Genomic DNA, 23550 nt, shown 5'->3' with positions numbered 1-23550 from the left:
GAAGCTTGGCTCAGTAAAACAGCTGTACCTGCTCACAGACAGTATCAGGCAACCAGAACGATGGGAAGAGATATTGCAGGAAAGACTTATGAATATGTTGGACACCCTAGAGGTGTTATCAAATAGGATTTCTTGCAACATTAGTGGCACAGATGTTTTCATGTCTGAATTATTCTTCATTAAAAAAAAAAAAATGCTTGTTAAAATCATATTTTTAATTGTGTAATGAAAAATTATATGTAAAAACACTTTAGAACAGAAACTTGTGAAAGTTGTGAACATGTCTTTTCTAATACTGTAATCAAATATTTTATGTACTACCCCCTGCTGTGGAAAAATGGCCCAGGTAACACAATATTGAATTGTGAGGATGCTTATTTGTCCGAATAAATTTTCTTGTGAAAAGGAAATAAAGTCTAGAGCTACGACACTGTTTGAGATCATCAGTAATCATGATGTAAGCTATTTGTCACGACAAATTGTCAAAATTTAACAGGTTGCAGATTCTGAAGGATTTGCCTCTCTTCTTTGTTGAATGTGAAATTACACTAAATATATTTATTACTCATAGTGCGTGGTGCACCGTTGATGACATTGCATCAGCCATCTTGGGTTTATTGGGTTTTTAGTTGCACAAACACTAGCTAGAAGCTACGCAGACTCACTTTCAGTCACTTTGGAGAGAGCTAGACTAGCTGCTTATCCAGTCCAGCCAGTTTATGCCGAGCTAAAGACTGGAAACATCCTGCAGCTTTGGATTTAAGACACAAAGATCAAACTGGACAAACAGAAGACCCCTGACTTTACATCTGCCCGTCATAGCATTGGTGAATCATCCATCCAGACTTCTGTGTGCTGATGAGCTGTTTTGCAGTTTTACATGGCTGACTCAGCTGCCCTTGACCACCACCAGACATCAGGCTCCTGGAGCTCCAAGAGTGCTACCTAAATCATCTATCACTCGTCTGTCCTTGAAGAACTGTTTTGACAGAAATGTCTGTCCACAAATTTGGTACCCTACATTAAATATCACTGTACCAGGTGGCCGCCTTACCTGTTTTGCCCTCTCTTTTTGTCACAGCTCCTTTGATAAGGAATGAGTCACCTTGTCTGGTTTTGAATATTCATAACTAGTAAATGACACTTGACACTTCATGGGAGTAAAAGTCTGGTTGATTCAAAAACACGAGCTGTGGGAATTTACATTACAATGTGCATGTTGGTCACTGCAATGTGCTGCTGTACATCAACATAATAAATGTGACATTGGGTTAAAACAATATAAATAAGGTGTCATATTGTTGCGTAATCTTCAGTGCGGTAACAAAGCATGAATGCACAAAGAGGACTACATTTTGTTCCTGAGGCTTGCAGTGGCTGGACACACGCCGTCGTCATCTGTGCCCCTCTCTCATTCTGTATGACTCATGACCTTGTTTACTGATTCGCTCCATGTCGTTGTTTTCCAGGATGACCACTCCATGTTTTTCCAGTTTGGTCCGTCCATCGAGCAGCAGGCCTCCGTCATGTTGAACATCATGGAGGAATATGACTGGTACATCTTCTCTATAGTCACCACCTACTATCCTGGCCACCAGGACTTTGTCAATAAGGTAAACAAACAAACAAACAAACAAACAAACACAGACACTATAATTAATAGATTCAAACATAAAATATATGTACTGTATATATCAGGAGGTGCGTATACTACCTGGCGGCTCATTTTCAAGGTAAATGCACTAGTTCTTACAAAATATACCACACATACATCAAGGCCAGAATTCGTCAGGGACATTACCTACAAAGATAAATGTGTTCCTTTGATAAAAACAGGTATCCAGAATCAGCAGGATACTTATGAATCTAATGGCTATAAACTTTTTCAACCATGAATTTAAATGAGAGATTCACTTCCACTCTGTGTCCCAGGCACATTAAGTATTATTACATTTATCTTTTGGGGATCCATTACAGCAGTAGTGGCACTTACTAGATTTTTGCATTGTTTTCTAATCCTTTGAAAATATTTATGTCTGATCTTTATAGTTTTTTTTATTGCAATTTATTCAGCAAAATGATGTACGATTGAGAAAATGATGCTAGCAAAAGTTTAGAGCCATGATTTCAAGCTGTTAAAAAGTTTCGGTGCACACTGATAGAAATAGTGAGCAGTGAGTTTGATTGCGTTAATGGAAAGAGACCACTGGTCCAACATGTCTTTTTGAAGCAGCCACTCACTGAGCCTCCTTATCTCCAAGGCTGAGAACAGACTCTCTAAGGGCGATGGTATGAGATCCTGTATAACTCATCTTGTAACATAAGATAACACTAACGTATAACATCAGATGCATCAGAAAAGAACTAAAAAGTTATGAAAAGATCAGCTAATCATATTTCTCGCTAATATTGCAGCTGTGGCTATGTCTTTCCTTTGAACAAAGTCAAAGAAACAACGTCTAAATGGAGGTTGTGAATAGGGATTTTTAGTGCTCATACTTGTCTAAAGAGCTAAATTATCCTTATGTTGAATGTAAATAATGCATGGTATATAATATCACTGGTAAAGCATACATGTACATGTACATACATTTAGGGATTTTACAAAATCATTACGAAGCACATAATCTATTAACACAATGGGGGTGTAGTTGTAAAATACTGTAAATACATTTTGGAACAAAGAGAACTGATATATCTTCTGTGCATTATCGTGTGTGTGTGTGTGTGTGTGTGTGTGTGTGTGTGTGTGTGTGTGTGTAAGGATATACAGTAGCCTCAAGATTTGGGAGAAGAGATTACCTAATCTCTCTGTTGTTACATTTACAAAAAAATCGACCGCTGCTTCCTACTCCCGAGAGATGTGTAAAGACAGAACAGTTTTGCAATCTGGGAGCTGGAGGAGGAGACATCTCAGTCAGTTTTGTTCCAGTATCTTTCCTTAACAACTCCACTGAAGGTGTGCAGCCTACACTTCACTTTAAAATCACATCTCCCTTTCCTTTCTAGGTTCGCAGCACCATCGAGAACAGCTTTGTGGGCTGGGAGCTGGAAGAAGTCATCCTACTGGACATGTCAGTGGACGATGGAGACTCCAAGATCCAGAACCAGATGAAGAAACTGCAGAGTCCAGTCATTCTGCTCTACTGCACAAAAGAGGAGGCTAGCACCATCTTTGAGGTGGCTCATTCTGTGGGTCTCACAGGTTATGGCTTTACCTGGATTGTGCCCTCTCTGGTGGCTGGAGATGCAGACAATGTTCCCTCTGTCTTCCCCACAGGTACATGCCAAATCCAGACTCTAGTTATAGTATATCTCCCATCATAAGTAGTACTAGTTTGCCTAATGCTTAATTAATAATAATTAAAATAATAATAAAAATAATTTTGGTGAAATTTATGTTTTTATATTAAAGAGTGTGACCATACAAAAATGTGTCCTGTGGCATAAAACCATAACTCGGTGCAGACATGTAGCAGCTTATTATTATTCTAACTCGTCAGTCAGGCTCACAATAGTTGCTCTGAACAAATGAAAATGAAGGATGTTAATGATTGCTCCCTCTAAAAACTCTTTTCATTTATTATCATACAAATGTTTGTCATATACACTATTTTCTTTTTTAACAGCTGATCCTGCTGGAAATCGGTTTAAGTGATTGATTAAAATAGGACAGCCTTTATTTATTCATTTATTTATTTGCATAACAGTTTACCTGGCGTTAGATGCAAATGATGAATGATCTGACACTATTTTTTCTTACTGTTTTCTCACTTCTTCAGTCATCATCTTTTTTGCTTTAATAAGTTGTTGCGAATCCGTTCATGTACTACACTCATTCATTTTACAGTACTTACATAATCTATTGATAGTTTAAGCATGTTAGTGTTACACTTGACCACCTGAATCATAATAAATGTTTGTAACTGTGCAGTATCAGCAACAGTACATAATTATGAATCATATTAATAAGATTGGTGTTTTGAATTTACACATACAGAATATACTGCACAACTTTATTGAAGAACTTTAATTAATAGTCAGTATCAACCTCCCAGCATGTTTGCATTTCCATTTTCTGTTCCTATTTTGTGGTTAGACAGAGTTTCAGTGTCCAGAGGTCAAACCAGATATTAAACCAGGTTCAAAATCTTGTTGTTCTTGAGAAACTAAAGTCTTTATTATGTTATTGTGTAGTAAGTTTTTAACAAACTTTGAGTTGAAATGTGGTCGCAAGTTGCAGATGGGCTTGTTTGCATATATGCAAATGTTATCCTAGTTTGCAGTGTGCTGTGCCAGTCAGTGGTAGGGTGCATACTGATTTCTGTTATCCTCAGGTAAATATGTTTTTCATTCATTTTGGGTTTATTTGGTTGTAGCTGATCATTTTACATCTCCTCATTAGTCACAGAAATATGAGAGAAATGTGAAATGACAGGCGTTTTTTTTTTATATTGTGTCTATCATTTCTAATAATAGTCTGAGCTTTGGCCTTTGGCCTCGTTAAAAGAATTCCCAGTGATGTTTTGAAAAAATTCCCCAGTGGTTCATTTGATGCTGGCAAGAGACCCCTTTGTCATCTTAGAGTGGCTCTCACCAAGCATGTTGGAACCAGTTTATTGAACTGGATCGTGTTTACTCCTGTAGTTCCATTTGCTTGAGCAAGTGAAAACAAAAAAGCTATTTTAATGTGTGTATGAAACCAAAAACAACACCAAGGCTCTCTGAAAATGCTGGTTTGCCTTTTTTCCAAAAGATTTACAGTGCAAGTCCCAAATGTGAACACATCCAGACGAGCCATGGAAAATATCTCGAAATACCTGTTGTTTATGGGTGTATGAAATAGATGTTGACATCTGATTGCCAGCGTTTCATCATGGTTGAAAAGCCAAGCACAGCAAAATGAGCCGAAGCGTTACAGTCCTGACTGATGCTCATATTCAGCTGAGTTTTCATGTGTATTCAACCTGTATGAACATTTCTTATAGATAGAGAAGTGAACAGCTGCATTCTTCTTTCACAACTGAAAATATTGTAGGTGTTATCGCACTCTTTAATTTTGTCTCGGTGTTTTGCCACTTTTCCGGCTCCTCTAAAATGTTTCATTTATGTACAGTATATCTTTCCTCCCTCTGGCTAATTTTCATTGCACTCTGCCTCTGCTTGCCAATTTACATCCACACTGTTTCTCCCACTTTTCTGTCTCTCCCTTCTTTTCATCTCTCTACATACTTCTTTTTTCTTTCCCTACTCTCTTTCCTCTTACCTCATTCCATCTCTCTTTTTCCCAGGGCTTATCTCTGTGTCATATGACGAATGGGACTACAATATTGAGGCCAGGGTACGTGATGCAGTGGCTGTCATCGCCACAGCGACTTCCACCATGATGCTGGACCGGGGGCCACACACCTTGCTGAAGTCAAGCTGTCTCGGGACACTTGACAAAAAGATCTCCAATACTGGCCATTCCAAGGAAATACTGAGGTGAGTTAAAACTGTGGAGATAAGTGGTCATGGAGAAAGACATTAGATAAACACATATTGGTAATATAAACTAAATTCCTCTCCAAATCATTTGTTCAGCCATAGTTTAGCCACCGTGCCTTTTAAGCTTTTACAAAAACAAAAGAAGTTGGAGTTAAGTGTCAGGTTTTTGAGTATATTTACGTTTAATCATTTGGTAGGTGATTTTATGTAACTGATAGGTTTTAGTTAAAATACACATGAACAATGTGCCTATATGACTGCTAAGATGTTTAAGTTATTTTCAAGAATCAAACTTAAAAACGTTATTAATCCCAGAAGGAAATCAAATTTTTGCCTTGTTACAGTCGTCTCAACACAGACAGAAAGAAAGGGAACAACAACCAGGAAAGATCCACACCAACACAAATACAGAATAACATCAATACAGAAAACTCAGTATACAGAATATGTGAGATGGATGAGTGATGAATGAAAATGGGTCAATGATTGTAGTCCACAGTGCAATGACCACAGTTTTATGACTATTTAGGGTTACCATTACATGGCCACAAAGCACTTTGGTTCTACTGAGGACTGAACTCAGGCCTTCTGCGTGTAAAGCATATTTAACATGATGACCACTACACTATAGAACCACTATATGACAAATGGTTGCCTTTTGCATGTCTTTGTAAGTTATGTTAACGATTGGATTTGACCTGCTGGGCCGCATCTTCATTTCAAGATAGTCAAACTGCTTTGGAAACACCCTCCCCACATAACGTTCTGATATCAAATGGAAGGACTTTTCATTTGGAAAAAATGAGTGCATCATCCTGAAGAGAGACTATGTGAAAATTTGTGTGGTTTCCAGTTTGTATGCAACCATAGACAGACAAAAATGACAGCTGGATCTAGTCGGATTTTTATTGTTTATACCTCAAAACAGGTCACCTGTAGATGAGGTTTTCAGCAATAGAAAGTAAGTGCTATCATTGGCTTATGCTGGCTGGTTAATGCTGAAAAAAATCTGTTAAGTGACCGTTATCGTTTAAGTCGACTGTTGTCCTCTTAAAATGGGAAACTGGCTTTTGTTTTCTACAGCGTGAAATCAAGGACCCACTTGTATGTGTGAGAATCGAGAACAATCTAAGCAACAATATCTGCTGTTTCTAGTTTTATAAGCTTTGCAATGCATTTTGTTACAGAAAATAAGCAGGATGTCAAACAAAATGCAAAAAGATGTGCTGAACAAAGCGGAAGAAATTTTTTCTTTCATGTGAGTTAGAGTCAAAGGAACTGGTAAAAAAATACAGTCAGATTTTCAGTTGCTGAACTGTGGAAAAGAAAAAAATAAATAAATCCAGCAAATTCAACATAAATACACATCAACATTAACAATGTAGACAAGCTCCTTGAGGAGAACCAGAATTAGTTCAAACAGTCAATAAAACACAAGATGAGCATAGACATTAACTCTTAGTCTTGTAACAACATCTCGTTTTATCTTCAGCTTAACCCACAGCCATCTTTGAAGGAAAACATCCTACTGCTTCTTTTCTTCTGAACCTCCTTGTTTTGCTTTTTGGCACATTACAAAACAAGCAGGAGCATTGGTATTCAATAATTAATCCCCATTTAGCTTCGTAGGGCATGCTTTTACTGTTCACATTGATCAGAGATTCCACAGCTAATTGAGTGCTCAGGGACAACTGGATTAATGAAAACGAGCCAAAGAACAGCAGCATGCTTGTTGCTGCCGCACACACACACACACACACACACACACACACACACGTGTCATTATAGTATGACATTTAGCAGCTCTTCAGGGCTTAATTTGATAAAAGCTTAAATTTACAAATCCCATCTTTTGTCATATGGTCAGTATTTGAGCCTACAAAGCTGTGCACCTGTCTGCGTTTCATTCCTCTTTTCTCCTAATAGTCAACTTTTTCTTTTTTGTTTGTTTGTTTTACACTGAGGAATGTGAAAACATTATGCAGCCTCTCCTGCCACAACTCCATTAATCTAAAGGTTGAAGTTGATGTATTACAGTAAATTTTGGTCTTGGTCTTTACTCGTGTTTCTGTCTCTAATATCAGGAGCACTTATGCATGCCACCTAGGATACTGTCACTAACAGGACTGAGATAACAATAACACCACAACCATGAATATTTCAGTCCCCAAAGGGCACTATCAGACACAAGGATAGCTCTCAATCATCCATCAGGCACACACCTGGGACTACTAGATGTCTGTCGAGAGTGTGTGTTTTCTCCATTCAACTCAGTAAAGGTAGTGAATTTGAATCGGTGGATCTCGGTGGTGACCCCAGAGGATAGAAACACACACACTCACATAATTCAACCTATTCCAGCCCTCACCCCCAGACACCAAAGCAATAATAAGGCCATATGTCTCTGCATGGACCTGTGTGGCTACAGGCCCCAGTTGTGCTGCATGCATGCTAGATTAGCATGCCATCCTGTCAGCGCTGATGGACGGAGATCAACCTGCTAGTCACACACTCAAAATTGTTTAGGGGCAGCTTGAACTCATGGGGCACACACACACACACACACAAGCATACATACAGTACATAAATACATCCACATACAATGAGCTCTTGAGGCCATCCATGTTTCCCTGCCTGACAGAAAAGACAAGGACAGTGGGATAATGAGAAAATGTGCTCCAAGTGGTTTTAGATCAGATGCTAATGGGCTTGTTTGTGTGTGGATGTTGCAGGCAAAGGGCTGGATGTTATTGTTCGTTTGACTGTGTGTGTGCACTTGTGTTGACAAATTCCCTCTCAAAACCCAGAGCTGATATACAGATGCTGCGCAGGTAGCTGTGATGTAAGAGATTATTAATATTTTGTAGTGAGTTCGCTTTCATGTGATCTAACGAGACATTTGTCTTCACGTCTGTGGGCTGGCTGCATGCGCTCTGAGCCTTTCAGTGCAGATCAGTAGACAGCCCTTTCTGCAGGTCATCTGACACTTGTGCTGCTTCTCGTGCATGTATCACAAGCATGATACTCGCAGTTTTTTGTGTCCTGCAGCAGATCAAGATTATGGCATTTCTTAATGGGCACAATAAAAGCATCTGTCTCATAAATCTTAGCCCTGTTCATTAGAAGGCTATTTTATTGTGCATTTGGGCATCTAGATCACAAATGTGTGTTTCTTTTCATACACCCTTCTTTGCCATGGAAGTGGCTCAGACTATCAATTACACATCTTTGTCGCCTGCATGTTGTGTCATCCAATTCCCACTTATTTTATTTTTTACTTTTATCTTTTGTAGATTTTAGAGATGCTGACTATGTGGCCTCTTGATCTTTTATTCCTGAATATTTTCAGCTTTTTATTCCTTTGTTCTTATTTTTCCCCGTTGTCATTCTCTGATGTCCCTGTTGCAATCAATCAACATCTTCACTGGAAAGCTCTTTCAAATAAATGGAGCTGAAATGTTTAATCAGAGAGCAGCAATGTCTCTTTTCCACTGTGGGTCAAAAACACAAGTCCCATTTTTTCCTTATACTGTGCTTACAGATCAACACGCTGTACTGTAAGTAGGGAAAATCAATTGGTGTTTAAAATAGTCATATTATGTTTTTTGTGTGCTGATAATACATATGTGCAATTGGGCAGACGCTGATGTCTCTCAGAAATCAAAACTAGCCCAATTTTTCCCAATGACAAAATCATCAAACAACAATGTATAAAGTTTCAGGAAAGCAACAGACTTCAGCAACGTTGTCTGTTCACAACACTTCACCGGCGAGGATTTTTGGCTAGGTTGTTGCTATTCTAATGCCAGAAATTGACCTGGGTCTTACTCTACAACACAACACAGGTATTTCACCCACCTAAAAATATGGTATAGTAAAAGTTCAGCCAACAGAACATCTGTAACACTAAATGTGCTGCTCACTACATGTTTAGTACATAGTTGACTGTTAGCGATATTTATGTTATCATGATTACCTCAGCTTTAGTTTTAGAGGTGAAGGATGTGGCATAGTTCTTAGTTTAAATGAAAGCAACAGAGAAAAAACAGAGTTTTTGTTGTACTGTAAAATATATGGATGCGACTAACCATTTATTTAAAATCAAACTAATCTGTCATTTATTACTTTGATTAATTGATTAATTAGAAAACCATGAGGAAATCTGTGTTTTTGTTTAACACATTTCCTTAACAAGTGCCTTTTCTTTACATCTTCAAACCGTTTCATTGGACAAGTAAACAATTGGACATTACTAACCATTTATGGACATGGATACAGTAAATTACTGTATTTTATATAATTCTGTTTACATGTTTCCTGTGTTTGAATAAATTCTTTTTTTGTCAAGCACTGTGCCCTTATAAAAATAAAAGTGTACACAACAATTAAGCATGTTCAAATTGTGTTAGTAAAACACAGGAGCCAGTTAGAGCGAGAACCAGTGTGTTTTTCTATGTCTCTGTAATAATTTGTTTTATCTCAGGATATAGCTTAATACACACTTATGCAGATTTAGTCAAGTAGACTGGCTGTTTCTAGCCTGTGTCCTCCTTCCAGTGCCAAGTATGTGCAGTCATAATACCAGCACAACTTAAAAAACACCCTCCCTCGACCATTAAGCCTTGGCATGTTACCACCAGTAAGATGAAATGATCAGGAGTATGGAGTTTTCGAAAGCTTTTCTTTGTCCCCATGTGTCAAATTAGCTCATTTCCTCATATAATTTTTAGTAATTACTGTTACTGGATTCATTCATCCCATTTGCTTTACCTTGAAAACATATTCTGGATATTTTTCCTGAAATCACCACTAGAAAAAGATTTAGTGTCAGTTTGTGAGGTCTGCAGGCCGTAGAAGGTCAGTGTCTTGTCTGTTAAGACCTTGGTCGTATGTTTAATGAGAGACAGCTCTCTCTGATTCAGTGCACACTCTCTTCGTACTCCACAGGTAGCTGTCTGATGTCTCCTACTCTACAGGGGTCCTCGTGGGCCCAGATCACATGGAGTTCCTGTGGGCTAACTTATTAAAGGCTGTAGCTCAAAGAGACCCACATCATGTGTGTGTGTAACAATGCTGAGCTGCCTTTGTCATCAGCAATGAACAAGTCAATAAATAAATGGTTCTTTGAGTAGGTATATTACTCTGAACATTGTCATTTTTTTATCTGTCTTTTTTTATTTGTGATTAAAAAAACATTTCTACAGTAATAAGTGAAAAGCCACAAATTCAACTTGCAGATAGACTGTAGCCTGTGGCAGCTTCCAGGCTCCAGGGAATTGCTGCAGATTTAATCAAAGTTTCTGTCAGACAATCTGATACTTTATATTCAAAGGGCACAGTGGCTTTACTTAAAACACATGCTGTGGATGATGAGCATGCTGATTAAGTAAGTAATTATGAAGTCATTATAAATTATTAAATTATTTACAGCAGGGTTGTTTAGCAGATTATTGTTCATCTTTTTCTTTAAAGACACTCCTTTGACGTCTGCAGTTGCTCACAGTGACGGTCAATCAGTAAATCAGCAACTTTCATGTTTAAATTGTCACATTTAGTTACCACAAAAACACCTAAAATGTCAAAGCTCTAATTAAAAGCAAAAATCATAATTTGTTTATCCTAATTTCATGTTAAATTAGGCTGTTCCAGAAAAACAGTTCACCTCCTTCTCACTCACTGTGGAAACTATATTTAATACAGATCTTACAGATAGGTATTATGGTCATACAGCATTCATTACAGCTGTTGTCTGGTTTGATTTTTCTGCATTGCCTTACACATTGTTTTGTTGTAATATAAACACTCAAATTCATTCTAGAGCAAACGAATGGCACAGCTCTTGCACCATATGTACCCTGCATAACCATAATTTACCGTATTAGTAGTGGTACATATTGCAGCATCTCCTCACACAGTAACTGCCTCTCTCCTACAGGACATGAAATGTGTAGTAACTCTTTAGAGGCAGGTCTTCTGCAGTCATCCCAGATTATGAGTCATCCACCCAAACCCGACATACTATGTGTATATGTGCACCACAGACTTCCTTACACACACACGGCAGAAATATATATTTTTACATCCCTGCATTGCAGCGATGTAGAATTTGTGACCCCGTTCAGCTTTGCTCTGAGATAGATAAAAGTCATATCAAACGGCTCTGAAATGCAGTTGGAGAGGTTTGAGACAAACTGGAAAAAAAAAATAGGGATTGTGTCTATGCCACTGATCATTCAGTGTCTCTGTAACTAAAAAAATAAATTCCCCTCACAGCCAGCGATTAGTTGGGGAACAGTTGGTGAGTGAGGCGCACACAATCGCTGCATATGGCTGTGATGAATCCACATGAGGTTCTGTTAGTAGCTCATCCCACTAGTTTTTATTTTTTTATTTTTATTTTTTTCTCCTTCCAGCAGAGTCAAAGGGGAATTCTGACATGAAAAGGAATCAAACAGCCCATAAAAGCTACATCAATAGTACAGGGCTACAAAATGATAAACAGAGCAGCCTCCTCTGCTGTAAATTCACAGCACGCATCAGTCTTTGTAAAGGCACAGGTTAATGTGTGGGCAGATGAATCCTATTGATGAGTGATTTGACGCGCTACTCAGAGGTGAGATGGAGACATTGATCTGAAAGTGAAAGACAGCATGAGGGGAAGTGGATAAACACTCAGGTTTAAACAGAAAAATACTTATTTCTCTCTTTCACCCTGCCTCTCGGGTGAGATTACTGTTCCCATGGCAACACAGCTGATTGCATGAAAATTGCTGTGGTTGTGGGTGCCATGGCAACACATCACATTATGCTGGTGTTACGAGTCACCCTGCATCCTTGCATTGGGGTTCTGCGTATATGTACACGTCACCTTTTTCATGACCACACGCACACGGGCCGCTGCTGGTCACATGGGACGTCACAGTGTCAGAATGGCAAAAGTTGGACCTCCCGAGCCTCCACCCACGCCGCCTTGATCTCTGTGGTTCTTTATTCAAAGTGAGATTATGTTTAGGAGGCTAATCTCATGTTACACGTGCTTTACAGCACTTTGAGTGCGCTAGCCAGCATGGATGCAGCAAGAGGCATTTCATGGAGGCTTGAGTAATATTATTGACTTGCTCCAAGCATGCAGCCTACTTAGGTCTGTGTGTGTGTGTGTGTGTGTGTGTGTGTGAGGCAGGATATAAATATAGTCAAAGACATTACAGATAGAGGTACTGAATGTTCTGGTAGGAGGTACTTGCGATACAATCTTGGGTAAGTTTCAGGTCCATTGCTCATCTGTTGTCTGCGTTTTTTTTATTCACTTGTGAATACATTTATTTATTTTTTCACACTGTGTTGACTTGGTTGGAGCGATGATAGGTAAAATGTGCATGACACCTTCTTTAAAAAGTCTGCACACCGCACCACACGCGCGCACTCGGCTCCTCACTCCTTGCATTCAGACAAGATATTTATTTCTCTGGTGGATTGTTTCAAAGGCAGAGCATCTCCATGGTGATGGCAGCCCACAGATCAGGAAGAGTGAGGGAAGGAGGCTGTGAGAGAGATAGAGAGATGATTCCAGCTAATCTCCCACTACTGTGCACTTGTTGACACATATACTACATGTATGATGATATGTACTCACACAGGTGGTTAATAAAGTCTCCACTCCTCCCCTACACATCCACTTTTCTCTCTTGTTTTGATGTTGCTCTGCTCCGACTTACTCTCACAGCTTCCGTATACTCATTCTTTATGTTTCTTAGTCTATCAGGTGTATCAAACTGGGTCATATTTCCATATTTTACACTAACTGAGCAACCTTTGTTATTATTTAGTCAGTTTGGATGGAGAAAAGCAGGATTAGATTGTCTTTGTTTTTGGTTAATATATATTGAGATTGTGAACTACGGTTGTTTTTCTGCTTCTGCTGATTCTGTTTAGATGTTTTAACAGCAATAGTTTTGTCCTAAACAAGCCGGTGTCCTGCCTTAGGACCTCAGACCTGTACATTCAGGATTTTCTTTGTGTTAATTCAACAATTCAACAAGGTATCCTTTGAGATTTTGGTCCATGTTGATATGATAGTGTCGTGCTGCTGATTTTTATGTACATCCATGATCTCCCATTTCACCATGTCCCAAAGGCGCTCTAGTGGATTGACCTCCGTGGACTGTGGAGGTCGTTAGAGTACAGTGAACTCACTGTCATGTTTAAGAAATCAGTTTAAGAAAACTTTAGCTTTGTGATGTGACACATGATCCTGCTGGAAGTAGCCATCAGAAAAAGCGACAATAATAAGGCAGGCTGTAGCATTTAAATGATGCTCAACTGGTGAGCCTGTGTACATTATAGCCTCAGTTTCCTGCTCTTAGCTGACAGGAGTAGTGCCTGGCATGGTCTTCTGCTGCTGTAGCCAATCTGCTTCAAGATTTAACATGTTGCACATTCAGACATGCTCCTCTGCGTACTTCAGTTGTAACGAGTTACTGTTTTACTAGTAACTCAACCAGTTTGGCCATTCTCTCCTCAACATCAACAAGGCATTTTCACTGCTGCTAACAGGATATTTTCTCTTTTTCAGACTATTGTCTAGAAATGTTTGTGCGTCAAATTCCCAGTAGATCAGTAGTTTCTGAAAGGCTCAGACCAGCCCCGTCTGGCACCAACACCAATGACACATTCAGAGTCTCCTAAATCACCTTTCTTCCCTATTCTCATGCAGGGTTTGAACAGATCTTTTTGACCATGTCTACATGCCTAAATGCATTGAGTTGCTGAAATGTAACTGGCTGATTAGATATTTGTGTTAATGAGCAGCTGAACAGATGTTCCTTACAAAGTGACAGATAAAAGTATATTGTCTTAAAACACATAAAAACACATAGATAGACAAATGATGATTCAAACAAGCAGATGTGTGTAAATGACACTGTAAAACCTGTGGGTGTCCACATTCATGTCCAGATGTATTTTCTCTTTTTTACAATAATCATTACTAGTATAACACTGCCAAGCATTTAAAGTGAATATTAGACAGTGCTGCACCATTGCCAATAAAAGCTGTGTGTTCGCTTTGTGATTGAAATGTGTCTGCCAAAGATTTCCAGTCTAAGACATTTCAGAATATTTACAAAATCATGTCACTGGTTTTATTTTCTGCTACCATCCCTCCCACTGTGAGCATGTTAACCTCATGACATGTAGAGAAGTGACCAGCAGGTTACACTATTATTAGTACTTTACCGGTGCTCCCTTCATGTTTTATTCTAGCCCTTAAAGCTGCACTAAGAAATATAACCCGACTGTGCAGTTCTCCTCAGCTCTGCAGAGTGGTTTAGCAACATAACAGTTTTGGTTCACTCTCAATGCTTTCCTAGCAGCATTTTTTTTTTTTTATCGCAGCAGATACTGTAGCTGTTTTCAGTGAAATAATAAAAAAAAAAGCTCTGAAAACCCTCACATTACCAGATACACTTTGAAACTAGCTGGTGAACACAGTGAAGCTTTTAGCAGCTAAAGAGCCTGATATTTCCCCCCTGTAGTTGGTAGAGACGACAGTAGTGACCTAAACCAGAGCGACGATAAAGTGAATATTGGATATACAGTCACCAATGAATGCTAATCTGTCTCCATGGGTGTTGGATTTGTAAATATGCCACTATTTGCTGATGGTACTTGTTTTACATCTTGTAGTGCTGCAGACAAGTGACTTAAAAAATATTAATGTAATTTTGAGGAAATGTCCTCAAAAACCTAGTTTGCAAGAAACATATATATGCTCCCATATTATTTAATATTTGTAACTCAAACTTCAATGTTCCTTCTCAGGTACCTTATGAATGTGACATTTGAAGGCCGAAACCTGTCATTTAGCGAAAAGGGTCACCAGATGTTCCCCAAACTGGTCACCATTCTTCTAGACAAGGACAGACAATGGGACAGGGTGAATATCTTCTCTCCTCTTCTCTTCTCTTGATTTTCTTATCTCTCTCCCTTTGATCTACCCTCTGCCTTTTATCCTGCTGTGTATTTTCCACCCCTCTGTGATGTGTCTGTCACTTTTTCATGTTGAGTGTCTACCTGAAGTACCTGTTACAGTAGCCTGGATATCACACAGCCCTCCTCCCACTCACTCATGCAGGTTGGCAAGTGGGAGAGAGGCTCTTTGACGATGAGGTACCACGTGTGGCCCCGCTTTGAGCTGTACTCTGCAGCAGAGGAGCGAGAGGACCACCTGTCCATTGTGACTCTGGAGGAGGCACCATTTGTCATTGTGGAGGATGTGGACCCGCTCAGTGGGACCTGCATGAGGAACACTGTGCCGTGCCGCAAACAGCTCAAGCTCAGGTGAGTATTTAAAGTTGGATATGATCATTAAATAATGGAATATATTTTATATCATACAGTTTGGTCTCCCATGAATAAAAGACCTGATTTGACTTTCCTGTGTGAATACAGGCTGAAGATTGTAGAGGCAACTTCTTAGACTAGAACATGAATTCTTAGTGAAGCGTGGTGAAAGACGAAATAATTTTTGTTTCTAAATCAAACTTATTTCAAACTTATTTTGAAACTTTTTTGGTGCAGTGTTCTGCATGAAACCAAAGTCATTTGTCATGACACATAACATAGTTATATGTTCGTTCTACCTATAACTGTGAATGCAGACAGACGGCATACATGGATCAATGCAATACACCATACACACATAAATGTATGTAATGTTTTTCTGCTTCCTGTGCTTATTTGTACATTATTGTCCATCATTACGTGCTTTAATGATTCTTCTTCTTTATCTTTATATGTTTTTCATCCTGTGACACTTAAATGTTCTCTCTCTGCTAACTTCATTATTATTTTCTTGTCTCTTTTTTCTATTACCTCTTCACCCTGACCCTCTTGTTATCCACTCCTTGTTGTGTGATAATGAATTTCCCTCATTGGCCTCCTTTTCTATTACTGGCCTACCTGAAATCACCTGAGGGTGTCCTACATCTTCTGGCTCACATCTGATCTTTCACGTAGTTCTATCTCCTAGTCTCTTTTTCTCCGTCCTCCTGCCTGTCTGTCTTTCTCTCTCTTCAAAGACATCCTCACATACCCCCTGCCCATCTCATAGGCAGCTATGTGCCACAGAGAATATGCAGCATTTCTCTCCAGCCAAAAACACTCCAGCTGTGTAGATTTCTACCTGTATGCACTGAAGTAGAAATATGCGGACACAGCCTTGGTGCCAGAGAGATAAACAAACCCCAATGTTCATATTGCTCCATGTTATACAGCGTGTTTTATCTCAGTAATCACGAAGGTCATTTATTTGCAGGAGCTGAATTCATAATCCCACAATTGTCTATAAATGGAGGTTGACACACTTGTGTGAATGAAAGAAAAACACTCAAACAAACACATTTGTCCTTGGTCTGGCACTGGCAACATCCTCTAACTGTGCCAAAGCTGCCATTGTGTTGTTACCCACAGCTGTTCTGCACCTGTATCTGCTATGAGCCAAAACAACCAGTTGATTGATGACACTGTTTTTTCAGTTCTATGACTCAATGTGCATTTTTTTTGTCGCCCATTACTGTATAATTAGGATGATAATATGTAGACCTGTTCACTTGTGCAAATAAGGTGGATGTTAAAGAATATATATGGGAAAATCCACCTAAATAGCTTTCATTCATATCTTCTTTCTCTTTCCACAATTGACACAGCTCTGTTTACACAAAGCTACAGTAAACAAATCAGTAAAACAACCTGGTGGAGTTTTGCAGTTTCTGTTTTATTTCATTGCTGCTGCTGTCCTCACTCTTATAAATAATCTCTTACCAAATATAGTTTATGTTTGTATATATAATAAACGTAGATTATTAACATATTGCTGAAACTTTTTCTCTTTCTCCTGTTCGTCTGTGTTCCTGCTCTCACCGCCTACCAGCAACCAAACAGGAGATTCAGGGATTTATATCAAGCGCTGTTGCAAGGGCTTCTGTATTGACATTCTGAAGAAGATCGCCAAGACAGTCAAGTTTACTTATGACCTCTACCTGGTCACCAATGGCAAACACGGCAAGAAGGTTAATGGGACATGGAATGGCATGGTTGGAGAGGTGATGAAATTTCCTTCTCTTACACATAAACACAGTCTCTTCATTTATGTGTCAGTTTAGGTACTGACTTTGACATTTGCCGTTTATCGACTTTCACTTGTAAGTTTTGTGTAATGTATAGCAGGAGAAATGTGGATGTTGCACTGATAAGTCAAACTCAACATCGCAACAAAGCAAAGCAGCAGTAAAAAAAACTCACAATGACAGTTTTGTCAATTTCATCCAGACCTGCTGGCACGACATCTGATCGTGGATTTCACAGCTGGCAGATCACTGCGGCAGAACTCTGGAGACCTCCCCATACAACTGTGTTTTTAAATCAGAATGACTAAATAAGGCGGGATGCACCATACTGAATTATACTGGTGTGTTTTTCTCAGATCCATGAGGACCAGTGTGCTTTACTGCTTGCAGTTTATTGATGTCATTATAGATGTCTCCTCGTCACTTTAGATGGTGTGTTTCTGGTTTGATGCGGTAGTAGAGATGCCCGATGTATAATGCTTCAGTGAAAACAAAAGTAATATCCAGCACTGTTTCAGGTGGAAGGCAGCTGAGATTAATTTCCAAATATCTTATGTATCTTATAATTTGTTTAATGTAGTTAGATTGTGTCCATTCGAAAAAGTGTATTATCACTATTTGGTAAATCTGATTCTTAGAAACCTTACCTATGGCAAATTATCAAGGTTATGGTTTAGTAAGATGAAAATAATTAGCTAATTACTTACTGATGATCAATGTAGGTACTGTCGGAGAGCTATTTGTCTTTTCTTTAAATAAAGTGGATCTTTTTTAGTCATAAACTCATATTTTATGTGAAGATGCTGATATTAATTCAATTTGGAGTATGTTATGTTATGGCTAAATAATATAGGAGCTATAGCTTCATATTTCTCAATTTAAATTAGTTTTCATATATTTATAATGCTTTATGTATATGTTTTTACATATATATGTATGATGGTTCATACTTTTACTACTTCCACTGCTTTACTCTCAAGCAGTTTATAATTACTTTACAATATGAATATAATGTGTAGACTGAATAGATTTTCACAGTTTAAATATTAGTTAAATAATCTGAATACAAGTGCTGCTACAGCCTGGAAGAGTGTTTTACTGCACACAGTAATTTATTTTTACGACAGAGCTAATTTTATAGCCTGAATGTCTCTCTATTTTCTGTTAGTTTCTCAGTGTCTCTGTCACGTCACCGAGCACTTGTTCCCCACAACCTAGCCTAAGGGGGAACTGTGATCAGCTCTGCAAAACCTCAGGAGGACGATGAAGTTCCTAATCAGAGAAAGAAAAAGACATACAGAGAAAGAAAGAGTGATTGGAAGAGAGGGGAGAGAGAGAAAGCAGCCTCAGGGAAAGACCCACATCCCTCCTGCACACATTACACATAAGATATCGTGCACAGTGCAGCCTTTACAAAACAATGTGATGACCATTTTAACTGATATGGCAAGAAATGAGCAACTTTGTCATTATCTTAAGAAGTTTGATAAGTGTAGATGTGGTAAAATAAAATCCCAGTATCTCAAGCCCATCTACCTTTGGTCATGTTGTGAACTTCCTGTGATATACATCAGTATAAAGACTGCAAGTGTTTAGTGTATGCATGAATGAATGCATTAGTTGATGTCCTTAAATGCCTAAGCAAGCAGCTAATGATTTAATTTGAATGGAAGAAAGCAGGACAACAGACGCAAACAACAGAATGAGACAGAGAGAGAGAGAGAGAGAGAGAAGACAGAGCGGGCCTTTATGAACAAGTGTGACAAACACAGAGAAATAAAAACTGTGCGTAGGATTCCTGCTCACTCTGGCATACATTTGTCTTATTAACACAGTCATTTGTGCTCCATTTTTATTCATGGCTGCAGTAACTTAAGGCTAAATATACCAATAAACCACCTTTAAAGGGAGGATGGTGGTGATGGGGAGTTAATTTCTTACCCACAGTAGTAATGTTACAGAAATAGCTTCTTAAACACTTGTTCATACACTTCAGTACCAAATTGTTTTTACAATTTCCACCACAGTACTTAAACATATGCAGCTCTCTGAACCCACTGACCTGCACGTTTCTCTTCTGTCTCTCTGTGGCTAACCCTCAGGTGGTGTTGAAGAATGCCCACATGGCAGTGGGTTCACTCACCATCAACGAGGAGAGGTCAGAGGTTGTTGACTTTTCCGTGCCGTTCATCGAGACAGGAATCAGTGTCATGGTCTCCCGTAGCAACGGAACTGTCTCACCTTCTGCCTTTCTTGGTGAGGAGAAAGACACCTGGTGCTTCGCTTCCATGCACAAACACATATTCATATCTCATAGGAAATGCACAGTCACAAACAGGGGCGTGTGGTTACACACATCCAAACAATCTGGTCCAAAATTGGTATTCCTCTGTAAAAATCACAAACAATTTAAATTTTCAGATGAATTAATTATGGAAATAATGCTTACTGAAAGCTCCAAACAATACAAATAAATCAAGTAAAACAACATTATAGTCTACTGTATATTATATAATGTAGTTTATACTCTATATTAACAATATACAATATAACATTTCCCTTTTCATCTTATATCACATACAGAAATTGTCAAGCTTTTATTCTCTGCATATTTGACTTTGCCTTCTTTTTTATACCAAAGTTAAAGTTTGTAAAATTATACTCTTATACATGTATAATGATCCTCATAGTAAGTCGGCACTAAAGAAATTGCCATATTTAAAATCAATACAAAAATTAACACCTGCCAAAATGCGAAAATTGACAGTTGTGTGTGCCTAGAAAAATGAAATTTAGAGCATTTCACTGACCTCTAGACAAAGTGCCTCTCAACCAGAGAAGATGGTACAGTTAAAAGCTCCACAGACCAGCTAGTAAATGCACCTTGTGGTGTGACTGGTTTGTTAACGACAGTCCCTCTGTGTTTGTCACAGACTGTATTGTGTGTGAAAATGGCAAAACTGAGTGCAGAGCAAGTGGTGGCAAATGCGCCCATTTCAATGAGTACATCTGTCCATTCACACCTACTTAGATTTCTCTCAGTTTCTCTCTTGAGACGTGCTTGTTCACAAAAAGTGAAACATTAAAATGTGCAACAAATACCACACAATGCATATCACGTGCAAATAGTTATGTTGATACCAGGGGGTGATTATAATTTTATTCTAATCAACATCCTCTGTTTTCCCACTACCTTCCTTCTCCCTTCTTTCCGCTTTTCCCCTCTCTCCCCCCTCCCTCGGCGTTTTAGAGCCCTTCAGTGCTGATGTCTGGGTGATGATGTTTGTGATGTTGCTGATAGTGTCGGCCGTGGCTGTGTTTGTGTTTGAGTACGTCAGTCCAGTGGGTTACAATCGCTGTCTGGCAGATGGACGAGGTAAGTGGATGCACACAAACTCAGATTTAGTTCATCTATACTGCAAAAAGATGAAATGAGGTACATTCTCAGACAATGCTGTGTGCTAAAACGAGGACTTAGTTGGCACATATTTTGACCCTGAATGCACCATTCAAACAGAGCACTCCATGTGCTAAATTACTTTGGCATTCCCTTCTGAATGAGTGCGACTGGAGCCCTGGGACTCTCTTCTCGATGTCTCAGAATACTTATCTACATCTACAGTCACTTAACCTCTTTCACTAATGAAAAGCATCATTGAGATAGATAGGTGATCTTAAGTATACTTAGCATCACTGTGTGAACAAAGACTCCTACGTTCTCGCATTACTGTTATTGTGCCATTCCCAGAGACCACATCAGTGTTACGACACCACATCTAGGTCATATGAGTACACTTAAACAGATTTGTTATCATACACTGGAATATGTGTGAGGTTTTACTGTATCTGTCAGAACTGAACAATGCTACCCTGTTGAATCAAATCCTGTTCCAGCAGGCCATCCAAATCAATTTGCTCGTCAAAATCTGAGGTTCAGATTGAATCTATTTTTTTCTCCAGGTTTTATACACCTAGCTCTGTTTGACTCTCAGATTGCATTAGTCTGCCACTATGGCAGCCACTCAAGATGAAATCATAGAGGTGTTATATTGCTGCTCACAGCAGTTCTATCAAGGACCAGCAGGGATAAGAGTAATGGTGTTTAGTCTGGAGTTATGTTTCCTATAGTACTGTATTTTTCTGAATGTCTTCTGTCACAGCAACAGTGTATAATGTGTGTGGTTTAATTGCTGGGTTATTTAAGGCTGTTGCCCTATACTGCTGCTCCAGCTGTAGCAGCTGGAGCATAATTACAGCCTTCTGTGTCCCACCTCTCCCCTCACTCTCTCTCATTTCCCCATCTCTGGTGCTACACGGCTTCAGTAGGTAGTGTTTCTGCTATCTTGTCATACTGCCATGGAAGTAGGTGGAAGAGCGGTAGTCTTTAACAGTGGGTTGTCATGTCGGTGGCTGGAAGAGCAGATGTGAACTGTACAGCACACCCTACGAACACTGACAAACTAAAGGATGGGAATAAATCTAGTTTTTGCCGCTGCCATCCATCAATAGGGGTCATGAGTAAATGCAGGTTAGGTGAGCTAGCGTTTATGATCTGTGAAACTGATGTCTTCCTTCTGCCATGTTTCTTTTTGCCGCCCTCCTCTCTCCCTCCGTTTTTCAATCATTCTGTCACCCAGAGCCTGGTGGTCCCTCCTTCACCATCGGTAAGGCCATCTGGCTGCTCTGGGGTCTGGTTTTCAACAACTCTGTCCCAGTACAGAATCCCAAGGGTACCACCAGCAAGATCATGGTGTCGGTGTGGGCCTTCTTCGCTGTCATCTTCCTGGCCTCCTACACTGCCAACCTGGCTGCCTTCATGATCCAGGAGGAGTATGTGGACCAGGTGTCGGGACTATCAGATAAAAAGGTGTGAAATTAAAGCAGTTTGAGGGGTTGCGTGGTGGTGGAGCAGGTGTTTGTGAGGCCAATTATAAATGACCTCTAGTGTTTATGGGTTAAATAGTTATTTTATTTAACTTTTATTTGTACATGTTGGGTGTGCAAACATGGGTTGGGAAACTATTATTGCTTTATTACTTGAAATTTTATAGATCAAATCATTAATTTATTAGAAAAATAGAATTGGTTGATGTACCGTAGTTTCCGGCCTAATTGTTTCCCTTAATGTCTTCAAGACTCGGATGTGTGTCTTCCTCCATTGAGCACAACTCTAAGCATGTCGTTCATTTGAAGCTCAACTGTGCATTAAAAGCTATTTAATGTGGTTCACTACCTTTTCCATGCTAACAAGCATCCCTCTGTCATTTTCTCTGTGTGCTTTCTTTTCCGGAAAAACTCCACAACAGTTCCAAAATCCCAACGAATTCTCACCGCCATTCCGGTTCGGCACGGTGCCCAATGGGAGTACAGAGCGCAACATCCGCAACAACTACCGGGACATGCATACCTACATGACCAGCTTCCACCAGAAGAATGTAGATGAGGCACTGTACAGTCTGAAAACCGGGTGAGGAGGAGAGACACAGAGGGGAGGATGGAGAGACAGATGGGGGCTTTAAGGAAGGAGGGAGTTGAAAGGATCTCATCTGGGAGAAAAGAGACAGTGTTGTGAAGCTGTGAGGTCCTTTACTGATGCAACACAGAGAAAAGATGATGAAGGAATAAGGAGATGCAGACAGAGGAAGAGGAAGCATTGTGGGCAATGTGGGTGGGCAGCCGGCGGAGCTATGTGTCTTTGCGCCACTAGCACCCAGAATAGCAGCGTAGCTTGTGGTTGCTGTGCAAGCTGGTGATATTGACTAATATTCACTCTCTGCTTTTGGGAAAGCTATGTAGTATCTTCCCTTTATCTCTCTCCCTGTCTTCCAACGGTTTCACCAATCTGTGGAACAATTTTTAGCATTAGCACTAAGAGCACTAAGAGCACAAAAGCACGATGTACCTCTGGTGCTTGGTGAGAGTTTGAGCTGATGTCCAC

General features: G+C 39.4%; 1 protein-coding gene across 3 annotated transcripts in view; it reads left to right on the top strand.

The window, feature by feature from the left end:
• grin2bb (glutamate receptor, ionotropic, N-methyl D-aspartate 2B, genome duplicate b) overlaps window positions 1-23550 on the top strand; it is an 81304-nt gene that overhangs the window by 43680 nt on the left and 14074 nt on the right. For all 3 annotated transcript variants that reach the window (XM_026358866.1, XM_026358865.1, XM_026358864.1), the window contains 10 exons: window positions 1470-1613; window positions 3010-3280; window positions 5292-5484; window positions 15307-15421; window positions 15620-15825; window positions 17417-17588; window positions 19715-19868; window positions 20863-20988; window positions 22250-22479; window positions 22919-23079. In XM_026358866.1, the coding sequence (XP_026214651.1) occupies window positions 1470-1613; window positions 3010-3280; window positions 5292-5484; window positions 15307-15421; window positions 15620-15825; window positions 17417-17588; window positions 19715-19868; window positions 20863-20988; window positions 22250-22479; window positions 22919-23079 (1772 nt within the window). The remainder of the gene's footprint in view (window positions 1-1469; window positions 1614-3009; window positions 3281-5291; window positions 5485-15306; window positions 15422-15619; window positions 15826-17416; window positions 17589-19714; window positions 19869-20862; window positions 20989-22249; window positions 22480-22918; window positions 23080-23550) is intronic.

This window comes from Anabas testudineus, chromosome 1 (assembly GCF_900324465.2).
Source record: "Anabas testudineus chromosome 1, fAnaTes1.2, whole genome shotgun sequence".
Lineage (NCBI taxonomy): Eukaryota > Metazoa > Chordata > Actinopteri > Anabantiformes > Anabantidae > Anabas > Anabas testudineus.
The sequence above is the reverse complement of the archived record's forward strand: the minus strand, read 5'-3'. Positions and strand labels throughout refer to the sequence as shown.